This window comes from Psammomys obesus, unplaced genomic scaffold (genome assembly GCF_907164565.1).
Source record: "Psammomys obesus unplaced genomic scaffold, mPsaObe1.curated_primary_1811, whole genome shotgun sequence".
Lineage (NCBI taxonomy): Eukaryota > Metazoa > Chordata > Mammalia > Rodentia > Muridae > Psammomys > Psammomys obesus.
Window position 1 is genome coordinate 5,640,869 of NW_026592890.1, and position 13,395 is coordinate 5,654,263.

General features: G+C 46.6%; 1 protein-coding gene across 1 annotated transcript in view; it reads left to right on the forward strand.

The window, feature by feature from the left end:
- The window catches only part of Arid1b (AT-rich interaction domain 1B), a 303,451-nt gene that overhangs the window by 270,718 nt on the left and 19,338 nt on the right, over nt 1–13,395 (forward strand). Inside the window, exons 9-12 of the mRNA XM_055615931.1 lie at nt 13–122; nt 781–939; nt 6,308–6,517; nt 9,127–9,331. Of these exons, the coding sequence (XP_055471906.1) occupies nt 13–122; nt 781–939; nt 6,308–6,517; nt 9,127–9,331 (684 nt within the window). The remainder of the gene's footprint in view (nt 1–12; nt 123–780; nt 940–6,307; nt 6,518–9,126; nt 9,332–13,395) is intronic.

The window sequence follows — 13,395 nt, forward strand, 5'->3', positions numbered from 1 at the left end:
GTTTCCCATTAGCATCTATGGGTCTTGCAGATATGATGTCTCCCAGTGAATCCAAACTCTCCGTGCCTCTCAAAGCAGATGGTAAAGAAGAAGGCGTGCCGCAGCCTGAGAGCAAGTCAAAGGTACCTCCTTCCTGCATGTCACAGTCCTCCCGTCATGCTGTGGTCACAGCCTGCATGGCTTCCTGCTGTCCTCTGCCCGGTGCTGTAGCACTGCCTCCTCTCTGTATGCTCTCATGTGCCACATGCCTGCACTCTTTTTTGTCCCCACCACCCCATGGCATAAATATGAAAGTTACTAGTTCTTATGACATTAAATCACAATAGGGGAGGGGTAGGAGGACAGAACCAACCTGAGAGATGCTGTTGGGGGAAGCAAGAAATCCATCTTGCCTGGTGTGGACTCTTGCAGTCATTTTCTCTGCCTTTAGTTTGGCGCTTCCTGTCTTGGTCATCTCAGTAACAGCGTACTTATTTTGATCCCCGGCCTTATTCCATAAATAAGCTGGACAGCTCTCTTCTTGTCTTTACTTTCTTGCGTAATGGGTAGCCCATGCTTAGCCTTTCATCTCAGCTTAAGTAAGCATGCTGGCATTATGGCCTTTCCAGCATCCTGCTAATAAGGTTTTAGTACTTTGCTATGTGTGTGTTTTTGTGTGTGTTTGTACATGTCTTTACATATACATTTGTGATACATACATACAGTCTGTTAAACTGGATGTACTTTTGTTTTGAATAACATTTGTTGTGCCTTTGTCACTTTTTTCTTATTTCTCCACAGGATAGCTACAGCTCTCAGGGTATTTCTCAGCCCCCAACTCCAGGCAACCTGCCAGTCCCTTCCCCAATGTCCCCCAGCTCTGCCAGCATCTCCTCCTTTCATGGCGATGAGAGCGATAGCATCAGCAGCCCAGGCTGGCCCAAGACTCCATCAAGTCCTGTAAGTGGTCCTGGTTGTTTGTCTCTTTTGTAATTGTTTTGGGGGTTTGGGGAGGGTAGTTAATTAATTATTCCTTAAAGCTTACTGGTTTGCTTTATATGATTCTTCATTGTTGATCCATGAAAAGACTTTTCTGTATAAGTAATTACATTAGGAACAAAGCAAATGTGTGGATGACGTAGATCTTTCTGGCAACGTTAGCAGCTGCTCTGGGGTGAGGACCCCCCTCCACATGGACATGTGCTGATGTTTTGGGAGGCCCAGGCTCCTCCACCAGGAGTGCAGCTGCACGCCATGGAGGCTTCCTCTAAAACCAGTTGCTGCCATTTACATGGAACCTTAACAGCAGCCACGAGATACATGACATATTTGGCTTCCAGTTTAATTCTGTCACAGACTGTTATCCCTAAAACATCATTCCAAAGATGCTTACCTGCAATACATGAATAAATAGTGCAACTGGGTACAGTGTATCATAACAGCAGCCCTGTTTCATTTGTAAGTCATGTGTCTGAAACTGACAAATGCATAGAAATGTTAGTGCGTGTGGATTTTTGGACTAAGAATGTGTGCCTGCATCAGAGGCACTGAGAGGGGTGAGAGGCATCCTGCACAGAGTGCCGGCCATCTCAAGGTGAGTGTGTAAATGGCAACAGTGCTGTGTCCCTACCAGGAAATGCTCCTTTGACCACCAGCCTGGGCCTTTATTCTTCCTAAACAATTATTCTGCACCAATAAAGGAATGCGTTATAGTAACCTTTTTACTTTATATTCATATAGGGAATCAAAGATCTTAAAAAAAAATTTAAAGTCTAACATGCAATTAGTTGCCAAGAAACACGCTGATTTCTATAAGACAGTGTATTAAAGAACCCAACTTAGGAAGAGTTGGAGGGAGGAACCCCCTGGCTATACAGGATCTGGCAACTTAGTCAAAACCCACAAGGAGACTGCCAGTTATCACCCATTCGCTGGGTTAGACAGAGAGAGCCTGGTGTGTTGAAGGGCTGCCGGTGTAGCAAATGTTTGTGGAGGGTGCTGTGGGTGTTCCCTTCCCTGTAGGTGTGCTCCGGGCTTGAGCTAGCCAGGCTGAGAAGTGAGCAACTCCAGCCAAATCAGAACAGGAGAGCACAGACTGCCTTGTTTTATGTGCTAGCGTGTGATATGCTTTGGCTCTCAGGATCCTGCCAGTATTGTGTGGGCTTTTTTCTGAAAACCTGCCCTATTTTGTTTTGTTCTGTTCTTTTTTCCTTTCTGTCTTCCTTCCTTTCTCTTTGTAACAGGAAAATGGATATAAATTAGTAATGCTAAGTGAATGAAAAATTGAAATATATTTGCAAAACCATTTACATATTGGCTCAGTTCAAGAAAATGGTAATCTTTAAAACTTAAGATAATAATTGAGAATAATTTCTAAAAACAAAGACCACTAATAGACTGTGAAGCATGACGTAACATTCATTGTTGGCCCTGAAATTACAGATGACCGAGATGGGAGCTGTGTTCTAGCTTCCCACTCGCCCTGTCCTCAGCCAGCGAGGCCTGTGCAAAACTCTTACCAAAATTCTACTTTCTAGCTGGATACAGTGGCACATGCCTATAGTCCCAGACTAGGAATCGTGTTTGACTATCACTTGGGCTACATAGCAAGACCCTACCTCCAAAAAAATATAAATAAATAAAAATTCAATTTTATTTAAATGTAATAGAAAAGCAAACTTGGGTGTTAACTCCATTTTCTGATCATTACACTTGAAGTTTAGTGTATTTCTTTTTTAATTTTTTTCTTATTAATTGCAGTTTATTTAGTTTGTATCTCAGCTGTAGTCCCATTCCATTCCCACCGTCCCTCTTCTCTACCCATGCCCCTCCCCCAGTCCACTGATGGGGGAGGTCCTCCTCCTCTTCCATCTGATCCTAGTCTATCAGATCTCATCAGGAGTTGTTGCATTGTGGCCTGGTAAGGCTGCACCCCTCTCAGGGGGAGGTTATCAAAGAGCAGGCCACTGAGTTCATGTCAGAGACAGCCCCTGTTTCCCTTACTAGGGAACCCACTTGGACACTGAGCTGCCATGGGCTACATCTGTACAGTGGTTCTAGGTTATCTCCATGCATGGTCCTTGGTTGGAGTATCAGTCTCAGAAAAGACCCCTGGGCCCAGATTTTTTCATTCTCTCCTTGTGGAGCTCCTGTCCCCTCCCGGTCTTTCTATCTCCCCCTTCTTTCATAAGATTCCCTGCACTCTGCCCAAAGTTTGGCTATGAGTCTCAGCCTCTGCTTTGATACCCTGCAGGCTAGAGTCTTTCAGAGACCCTCTGTGGTAGGCTCCTGTCCTGTTCCCTGCTTTCTCCCTCTTCGATGTCCATCCCATTTGCCTTTCTGAATGATAATTGATCATCTTACCCAGGGTCTTGGCTTCTTTAGGTGTACAGATTTTAGTATGATTATCCTATATTATATGTCATATCCACTTATAAGTGAGTATACACCATGTGTGTCTTTCTGCTTCTGCATGTTTTTCTTTCTTTTTTTTTTTTTAATATTGCCACATATATTATCTATTTGTAAAGCACAAATTGTTTGTGTTTAAGAATGCACAAGCATTGCTAAACAAGGGTGGGAAAGGCTGTGTTTGCTGCATGGAAAATGCTAGGCTCTTGCTGTGTGCTTCGCTCTGTGCTCCTGCCCTGAACAAGGTAGTTATTCAGGAAGGGGCCTGACGCAGAGCACAGCGAAAGACCATTGTTGCTTTAGATCGCTGCAGAGGAACCCGATTCAGGAATATCTAACTGCTCCTTCTGCGATGCCACTTCAATCTGTGCTTGAAATTGCTCTTAATAGGGTCCCCAATAAAGCTTTCCTAGCAGCAGGCATGAACTGGGCAAAACAACAGAGCTGTTGTGGTTGCTTTGACGGCGTACTATGGGCCGACACTGCTTTGTTAGGAAACATTCTAAAATATAAACATTTGTCCATACACATATACATAGAACCAAGCATATGGTAAAGACTGCTGAAATGGAAATCTGCCTCAGAGCCTTGAGGAAATATGCATTTTAGCTTAATTAAACTATATGCAAGGAAAACACTTGTGGCACCATAAGAATATCTTGCTGTAATTCTCAGCAGGGTCTGTTCTTTTTCTCTTTTTCTTTTTTCCCTTCCCAGTGGTTTCAGAACCATGGATACAATGTTCACAGCACATAAGCAGTTCCAAGTGGCCCTTGGATGCCTGCAGAAGTTAGCGGGACTTCCTGAAGGCCTTTCCTGCTATGGCGGGCAGTGTCTCACTAAGGCCATCCTCAAATGGGGCCTGGAGAGCTGGCTAAGTTGTTAGAGCACTGGCTGCTCCTGCAAAGGACCTAGGTTCAGTCCCCAGCACCCAGTGGTGGCTAAACACCATTGTAACTCCAATTCCAGAGGATTGAGCACCCTCTTCTGCCGCCCGTGGGCTCTGCACACACATGATACACATTCATGCAGGCAAAGTCCACATACTTAAAAAATAAAAATAAAAATAGATCTAAAAGGAAAAGAAAAACTTCCCCAGAGGGTCCATCCAGTCAGTGTCTAGGCAACTGTAAGCATGCGTGCTCGCTGCTCTGCTCTGCGTGTCTCTGCTCTCCTTGTTCTCTTCAGGACACGGATTTGGCTTACGAGCAAGCCTTGGGCCAGGGACATGTCCCCTGCTGCTCTCTCAGCTGTAGTCTCACTATGACCATTCATTCACATCACATTTTGCCCTTCTGTCCTATGCACAGGATATTCAAGTCTTTTGCTAATTCTTACCTGAGACGATCAGACTTTTCACACATTTTTTTTGTATGCTCTAGCATTCACAGAACACATCTAAGAGCGTTGGTGTGAAGGACACTGCGCTGAGTGAGCAGAATCAGAACCAACAAGCTTAAAGTGTAGGTGGGAGAGCGTTGTCAGTCCGCTGCAGAGCAGAGCTTCGCACACTGTAAACAGTACTGTGTGGAGCGACCCAGCCTGTGACGGAGTACAATTGAGCTCTGGTATAGATTATCCAGCCAGCCTTCTAGAGATTGTCACACAGTCCCCACCTACTTCAGCTGTGTGGAATGCTTTACCTGCAGTGGTAGAGCTGTAGAAACCCTTTGGGGAAGATGTGAAGATTACATCTGCGAGCTGGGCAGCAGGCTTAGCTGCTCCGCTTGCCAAGGTCCCAGTTTCTATTCCCAACAGCCATGTTGTATGCCTCACAGCTGCCTATAACTCCAGTTCCCGGTGATTGATAGCCCTCTTCTGGACTCTGAAGACATCTATATGCACACACACACACACACACACACACACACACACACACAAGTATGGTCTTATCTAAAGTAATTGCTGAATGGCTTGAAGTTTAAGTCTAGTTCTGAAGTTAAGCCTTAAAGATCACACTTAACCATCCTCCCCCTGTTACCGCCCCTCCCTGCCCTGGGTGCTGGGGACTGAATTTAGACCTTCCATGTACTGTCACAGAGTTCTGTCACACGCCCTTTCCTGCCTTGTTCTTTTCTAATTTGAGACAGGGACTCTGTAAACTGTCCAGTCCAGCCTCAAGCTTGTGATCCTCCTGCCTCAGCCTTAAGGAGCTGGGAGTTGAGTCAGGGGCCCAGGTCGCCCATGTTTATGTACGTTATGTACATATTTTCCCGCCTCAGGGACCCTGAAGCTAAAGGACTGCCATTACAGGCAGAATGGCCATAGAGGGGGGCTGCCACACTGGGGGACAGGATGCGCCTCGGTCGCACTGAGGAGCTCAGACACTTTAGGTAGGGAAAGCTGGCTGTTGCATGCCACAGCTTTAGCTGCCTGGTGGCTACCAACTCCATGGCTTGGAGGCACACAGCCTCCTGCCCTCGGTGTCTGTCCTCCCGCACACTCGGCAGCAAGCTCCGGGTGTCTGTTTACCATGTGACTTAGTTTTCATGTGGACACATATTAATCATTCTTATTTTGAGGGGGAAAAAAAGAACTAGGAACCTATTTACTGGGGTGGGGTGGGAGACTGTGGCATTAGACATGAGAAACTTGACCACGTTCATTCTCTGGCTGCCAGCCTTTTATTTTTTTTCAAGAGCACATGAGACTTCATTGGAATCTTGCCTTCTGGGATTCAGTGATTCTATCAAAGTGTTTGTTTTAGGTGTTAAAATTAAGAGTTTGGGCCCTTTTCTTTAAAGTCAAAGTATGTTACTTAAGAAAATGTATCATTTATGCCTGAGCTAGAAGCCAGTATTCGTAGCTGTTGTGTGATAGCAGTAGTTTTTGAACCTGTTTTCTTATCAGCTCACTGCTCTTCTCTGGCCTTTCCGCCCCCCCCCCATCCCTGCCCCTCATGCCCACTGCCACATAGAAGTCTAGCTCATCCTCCACCACCGGGGAGAAGATCACAAAGGTCTATGAGCTGGGGAACGAGCCGGAGAGGAAGCTGTGGGTGGACCGCTACCTGACGTTCATGGAAGAGCGGGGCTCCCCGGTGTCCAGTCTGCCTGCGGTGGGCAAGAAGCCCCTGGACCTGTTCCGACTCTATGTCTGTGTCAAAGAGATTGGCGGCTTGGCCCAGGTGAGCATGAGTGAGGAGTGAGTGTCGTGGACAGGCCTGTGGCTATATGACTCAGTTGGCATGTTGCCTTTGGCTTTGGTGTTGTATTTGGTTTGGTTTGGTTTGGTTTGGTTTGGTTTGGTTTGGTTTGGTTTGGTTTGGTTTGGTTTGGTTTGGTTTGGTTTGGTTTGGTTTGGTTTTTCACAGAGGAAAAGCTATGCCTGTAGGAAGATCACCTTCCTAGTACTATATAGTGGGCAGAGAGGGCTAGGACTCCTGATGCTACCAACTCCTGTGGCCTCAGTTTCCTCATCTGTACTAAACCATTAGGTTTTTTTTTGTTTTGTTTTGTTTTGTTTTGTTTTGTTTTGTTTTGTTTTGTTTCCAGGCAGCTCTAGAATTCTGCAGAATCTACTACTGAGTCATGGTAAATACTCCAGGAGTATTTTAGAAATGATTAAATTCATTATGAGGATCAGATAAAAATCAAAGTCACTAGTTTTCCATATCCAGAGCAACTTATAAAATTCAAACTGAGTAAAGTGAGGCTTGCCTGTAGTTCCATACAGGAGGATCAAGAGTTCATAGCCAGCCTCAGCCATATAACACCCTGTCTCAAAAGAAAACAGGAAGAGAAATTCAGCCATAAGGGTAAAGCATGTCTCTAGCTCCTGGAGAGCTACAGGACTCACATTGTAGTAGCCTGCAGGGCTGGGGCGCTTCCTGAGCAGGACACACCTAGTTAAAGAAGTCAAGGCATTGCTCATGTTTTTGTGTCTGCTGGTACCTACCGTTACTTGCTGACAGTCAGCGTGTCGCCTAAATTTTCTATCCTCGGCACTCTACTTTGTTCAGCTCATTATTTTTGGTGAGGGGTCTGGTTGGACTGGGCATGTACCTCACTTCACCATGCCTTTTATTTGTGTGTACTCACAAGGTACAGATCACTAAACCCACGAATTGATGCGGAGACTCATGTCACCACCAGTGTGCTGGTGGGTAAATCGCAGGCCTGTCTGAGGCAGACATGAGCTGTGGCTCCTGCTATGAATAGGAACAGCCTGTGGCGGTCTTAAAGACTAACCATCCAGATTCCCACCCTAGATCAATGCTATGGAGCTGGTTGGGTCACCAGAAGTCTAGTAGACGTTTGGACCGAGACAACAAACACCCAACCAACGTAACCTGTCACCCCTAGAGTCACTGAGGTTTCCAGGCCTCGGTAAGGTAGTTCTGGGCTTGCAGGACAGACCTTTTGCTCATGGCCTTCCCTTTACGTCCCTGCAGGACTGAGGCCTATGACTAGATCCCTTACAGCCTATTTCTAGCTCTGTAGAATCCCACCTCCCGTATGCTGGGTGGACCACCTCCCTCCCTCTCTCTGCCTCTGCCCCACTTACTCGGCTCATCTCTCCGAGGCTGAACTCTACTGCAGACCACCAAGACCAAATCGCTAGAACCTGTTTCTTGGGTGGTGCGCCTGGCTCTGGCTGCCTGACTCATGCCAGTATGTGGAAGCAGATTATACCTGCAGACAAGCAGCTCTGCAGCTTAACTGGTACAGGCTGGCACATTCACAGCACTGCTGCCACCAACATGTGTGAGCAGGGGCCACCCTGACAGCTCAGAGCTTGGCTCTCTGGTTGGCCAAGCGGCAAAATTGCCATCTCTGAAGCTGCTGTTTGCATCCTCTTCCATTAAGTGCTGAAAGAGGCATTTCCCAGAGCAGTCAAACGGGATGCTTATTGTGACTATTTAGACTAAGTAAATGGATGTAAAGAGCCTTGTGCCAAAGTTTGGATCCAGAAATTCATAATTTCATGACCACTGCAAGCTGTTCAACATAGCACACATCAAAAGGCACAAGCTTCCATCTTCCCTGAGTTATTTGTGTGTCTTCATGTTTTATTCATGACTTTAACCTTTCATAACCCATACCAAGGTAGAATGAAAGAGTTGAAACAAAGTCCCATATCTATCTCCTCGTGTCTCTCTCTCTCTCTCTCTCTCTCTCTCTCTCTCTCTCTTTCTCTCTCTCTGTCTTGGACATACACATACCCTACCCTCATCCTCATCCTCTCTTGGAGTACTGATGTCTTCAGCCTAAGGTGCCCAGCCGCTAAGCTGCCGCCCACACTCTAGCCAGGGGAGCAGTAGCATGGGCACATACTCTGGCTGTTGGAAGGGAATGGTCTTTTCTTTTTTTTTTTTTTTTTCATGTAAATATGGTGCTGTTTTTATGTTAGGTGAAGGCACCCTTTGTTACTGTTAGGTTAAGGCACCCTTTTCTCTTAGAGTTTAGGTAAGGATGGGAGTATGCGTGGTTAGGGGGGTCTCCATTCATCCTGAGGCTCAGAAATCTGGAAGCTCTTATTCAAGTCTTTAGTAGATGTAGCAGGCAGAGGACCCCAGCAAGCGGGCTTTTATGTAGCCATCAGCAGGTTCCTTAATGGTTTTATAACTGTAAATGCTGTCTGTGTGCTGCTGAGCCCAAGTGATGAGCATTAGTTAAAAGAGGCAAATGAAAAAAGTAAGTCAAGACATTAAGTGCTTGTTTGTCTCCTGGCTTTAAACAAGCCACTTTGCTGCGAACCAACCATCCTGTCCCCCAACCCCGCTTTTTTTTCTAGGTTAATAAAAACAAGAAGTGGCGTGAACTGGCAACCAACCTAAACGTTGGCACTTCAAGCAGCGCAGCCAGCTCCCTGAAAAAGCAGTATATTCAGTACCTGTTTGCCTTCGAGTGCAAAATTGAGCGTGGGGAGGAGCCCCCACCAGAAGTCTTCAGCACCGGGGATGCAAAGAAGCAGCCCAAGCTCCAGCCGCCATCTCCTGGTAAGTGACAGAGCTACAACTGGGCCTGTGCAGGACCAACCAGGAACCTGGCTGAGCCAGATAGTGCTCCAGATCTGGGAGAGGAACAGACCTCTGCTGCCTGCTCCCTCCCCAGCCATGCGCACAGAAGAATGAAATGTGGGGTGCTGCCCTTCACATCAGACTCTGAAGGCAGCATCCTTACCTTTGCTCATTTTGTCAGCGTAGACTTTAGAATCCTGAGCCGTGTACCCTTGTTTGTGATGCAAGGATTCAGACAGAGGAAACATCCCTGTGAACCCAGTCTCCATTCTGCCATTTTACAGTCCAGGTGGTGCTGCCTTCCGGCCCAATGACTGGCTTGTACTACCTTTCTGCCTTTTCCGTCTGGCCTCTCCAGTTTGTACTTAAAAAAAAAAAAAATCTGGACTTAGGTTCTGCTGTTTCCTGTCCAGCGAGTTCTCACTGGGAGGGAATCCCTGCCAGTGCCACAGAAAAGGGCCTCTCATACCATTGTGAGGAGCAGGTGTACAGGCAGTTCCTTCCTGCCCCTCGTCCACACTGTTGGATACGGTTCACTCTTTGCAGCTCTCCATCTGGCCTTTGTCCCTGATTTGACTTTCAAGTGTGAAATTACCGAATACTGTGAGATGGGGAAAAAATGGCCCCTTGCTTGTTTCTGAGTGGTGGCTTCCCACAGATAAATCCCAGCATTCCTGGTGTCTCTGGTCACTGGTGTGACGGGATCACACTTCCAGCTAGTTGCCTTCAGCACTGCCACTGTTGCAGTTCAAGATGGAGACTGGTACACTGATGAGTCCATGGCCTGCTCTGGATCTAACTAAAAGCTCCTGTTTCTTGAGCATATAGTGTGCCAGGCAACTTCTGTATGCTTATTTTATCTTGGCATCAGCCCTGGATACAGGTGCACTTTATGTCCCCGAGAGAAATAAAGGCAGATAAACTCCTGAGAAGCCGCAGCTACCTAGTGAGGGTACAAGAGGCTTGTTTTGGAATGTTTGGCCTTATGTTGTTCACAGAATCCACTGGTGCCTCAACCTAGATTGAAATGCCTTTGAAAGAGGCACGTGTTGACATCTGGAAGTCAGAGAATTCTGTTCACTTCTAATGGTTCTCTGGCCACTGTCAGCATTGCAAAGCTGCAGCTGTTGGCAGTCATGAGGTCTCAAATAAATGTAGCTAGCCGTGACCATCCTTGGATGTAGGTCCAGTTCTAAGAAGAGAAAACCCTCCTTCACAGCCTCACCTTTAATGAACCCAGACTCCGCCATTCAGGGTGTACCTGAGCACTAGACAGCCTAATTTTAAAAACCACACAACGTTACATTCAGTTCACAGAGTGAAAGAAGCTGCCTATGAACGGCTCTGAAACCATTTTTCCAAAATAAAACCCCAGTGGGGTGCAGGGTCCAAAGCAATGACGTCTGCAAAGATCTGAAGATGCATTTTATTTGTCAGGAAAGAACTTGTGTCCCTGAATGGCCTGCACTTGTGTGTGGAGAATAGCTCTCCCAGCATGCCTCAGCCTTCGTACAGGAAGCCCTGCCGAGGTACAGATCCTGTAGAAAGTGGAGACCTGTTCCCTGAACAGCCAGCACTTTCCTCTCCTTAGTTTAAAACAGCTGCGTTTATGGCAACGTTATCATTTTAACTGCACAGAGAAGTGTGGCTCCCACTTACACTTCTTGGTCAGATAGAGCCGGGTCCTGCTGCGATGTGGGGACAGTAGAAGCACAGCTTCCTGGTGTGGACTATGAAGTCAGTGTCCATCCCAGAGAACACGGTGCAGTGCGCTGTGTACCACACAGAGCCCGTCAGGGGCAGCAGTATCCGTGAAGCCCACAGCCAGGTTTGTGCCACAGCCTGCCATGCACCAGATGGTCTCCCCGGCCCAAGACCTTGCCCAAGACCTTCATCCGATCGTTGAAGAAAGTTTCTCAAGAGTTTCTTTTCTTGGTCTCTCTCTTTCTTTTTTAATAATTAATTTTTTATTTTTTATATTAATTACATTTTATTCGTTTTGTGTCCCAGCTGTAGCCCCCTCCCTTATTCCCTCCCAATCCCACCCTCCTTCCCTCATCTCTTCCCATGTCCCTCTCCAAGTCCACTGATAGGGGAGGTACTCCTCCCCTTCCATCTGACCATAGCTTATCAAGTCTCATCAGGACTGGCTGCAGTGTCCTCCTCTGTGGCCTGGCAAGGCTACTCCTCCCTGGAAGGGGGGGGGGGAACGACAAAGAGCCAGCCACTGAGTTCATGTCAGAGGCAGCCCCTGTTCCCCTTACTAGGGAACCCACTTGGACACTGGACTGCCATGGGCTACATCTGAGCAGGGGTTATAGGTTATCTCCATGCATGGTCCTTGGTTGGAGTATCAGTCTCAGAAAAGGCCCCTGTGCCCAGATATTTTGGTTCTGTTGCTCTCCTTGTGGAGCTCCTGTCCTCTCCAGGTCTACTAACTTCCCTTCTTTCATAAGATTCCCTGCACTCTGCCCAAAGTTTGGCTATGAGTCTCAGCATCTGCTTTGATACACTGCTGGGTAGAGTCTTTCAGAGGCCCCCTGTGGTAGGCTCCTGTCCTGTTCTCTGTTTTCTCCTTCTTCCGACGTCCATCCCGTTTGTCTTTCTAAGTGAGAATTGATCATCTTACCCAGGGGGTCTTCCTTCTTGTGTAGCTTCTCTAGGTGTATAGATTTTAGTATGTTTATCCTATATTATAGGTTTAATATCCACTTGTAAGTGAGTATATACCATGTGTGTCTTTCTGCTTCTGGGATACCTCACTCAAGATGATCTTTTCTAGATCCCACCATTTGCCTGCAAATTTCATGATTTCCTTGTTTTTAATTGCTGAGTAGTATTCCATTGTGTAAATGTACCACAATTTCTGTATCTTTTAACATATAACTATTGAAGTTAATTTTCAGTTAAACCTTTCTTACCAGCACATCCAGGCAGACTAAACCAAAATGTTTCTAATTATTCTAGATTGCTTTCCTAGCCTTCACCAAATCAAGTGTTCCTAAGTCATGTGTCTCTGTTCTGAGAGGGTTCCACATCTTGGGTTTCTGGCCAGCTCTGACTTGCTGTGACTTCATCAATCTAAAGCTGAGTTCCGCCTTGGAGACCTGTCTCCCTTCATCCCAGCAGCTACATCCTTCAGACAGGCACTCTGCAGACAGATGCACCCCATCACCTGTCAGGGCCAAAGCATGTAGTCTGCCTCCCGAAGGTGCCAGCGGGATCCTGACACTGAACTTGCCCTGGTTGGTGGAGAAGTTTAGTCAACAGCAGGTGTCCCCAGCAGACCTGGGGAAATGGAGCTGTGGAGAAACCTCCATTCAGCTAGGAAGTTTGTAACCCAAAACCCATCCATCTTTGCTGGCAGGTGGCTGACTGCATTTCTATTATTAGCTGACAAGTGATGTCACAAAACCTGTCATGGTTCCAACTAGGGAATCCTCAGAGGAAGATAAATGAGAAAGGGGCTGCAGTATAAACAAAGGTGACCTCTGGTTGACCTCTAGTCACTAGACCTGGGACACATCAGCTGTTCTCACCCTGTTACCCACACCCCTCCCGACAGAACCAGGGCACCAGGTTCATGCTGTGTAAATTATCTTCTCAGCCAGGAGCCTGGCTGTTCCCATCTGAAGTGTGTGAATGTATTTAACCTTCAGTAACCTTTCCATTGTTTACTTTAGAGTATACATTCATAGCTTCTGGCAAAGGGTAGGGATATCCTAGAGAGCCGGCCAGCCTCCTTGCTAATGGAGTTGCAAGAGGGTGTATTCATTTTTTTTTCCCCTGAAAGGAAAGGAAAAACACTGGCAAGAAATGAGAGTTCTTCATTTTTTTTATTAGCTATAAAAATGAATACTTGTAAATAAGGGTCATTATAAGATTGCAGCGGCCTGTGAGGCACATTTCCAAGGAAAGCGACTGGTCTCCTTTTCTCCACAGTCTGTGGAGCTGACATGACTGGTAGATTATCTGTTACAAAAGGCTCCTGGCTCGTTCATTGCAGTTTGCCTTCTTAATGCCCATCCCCAGAGCTTTCCAGT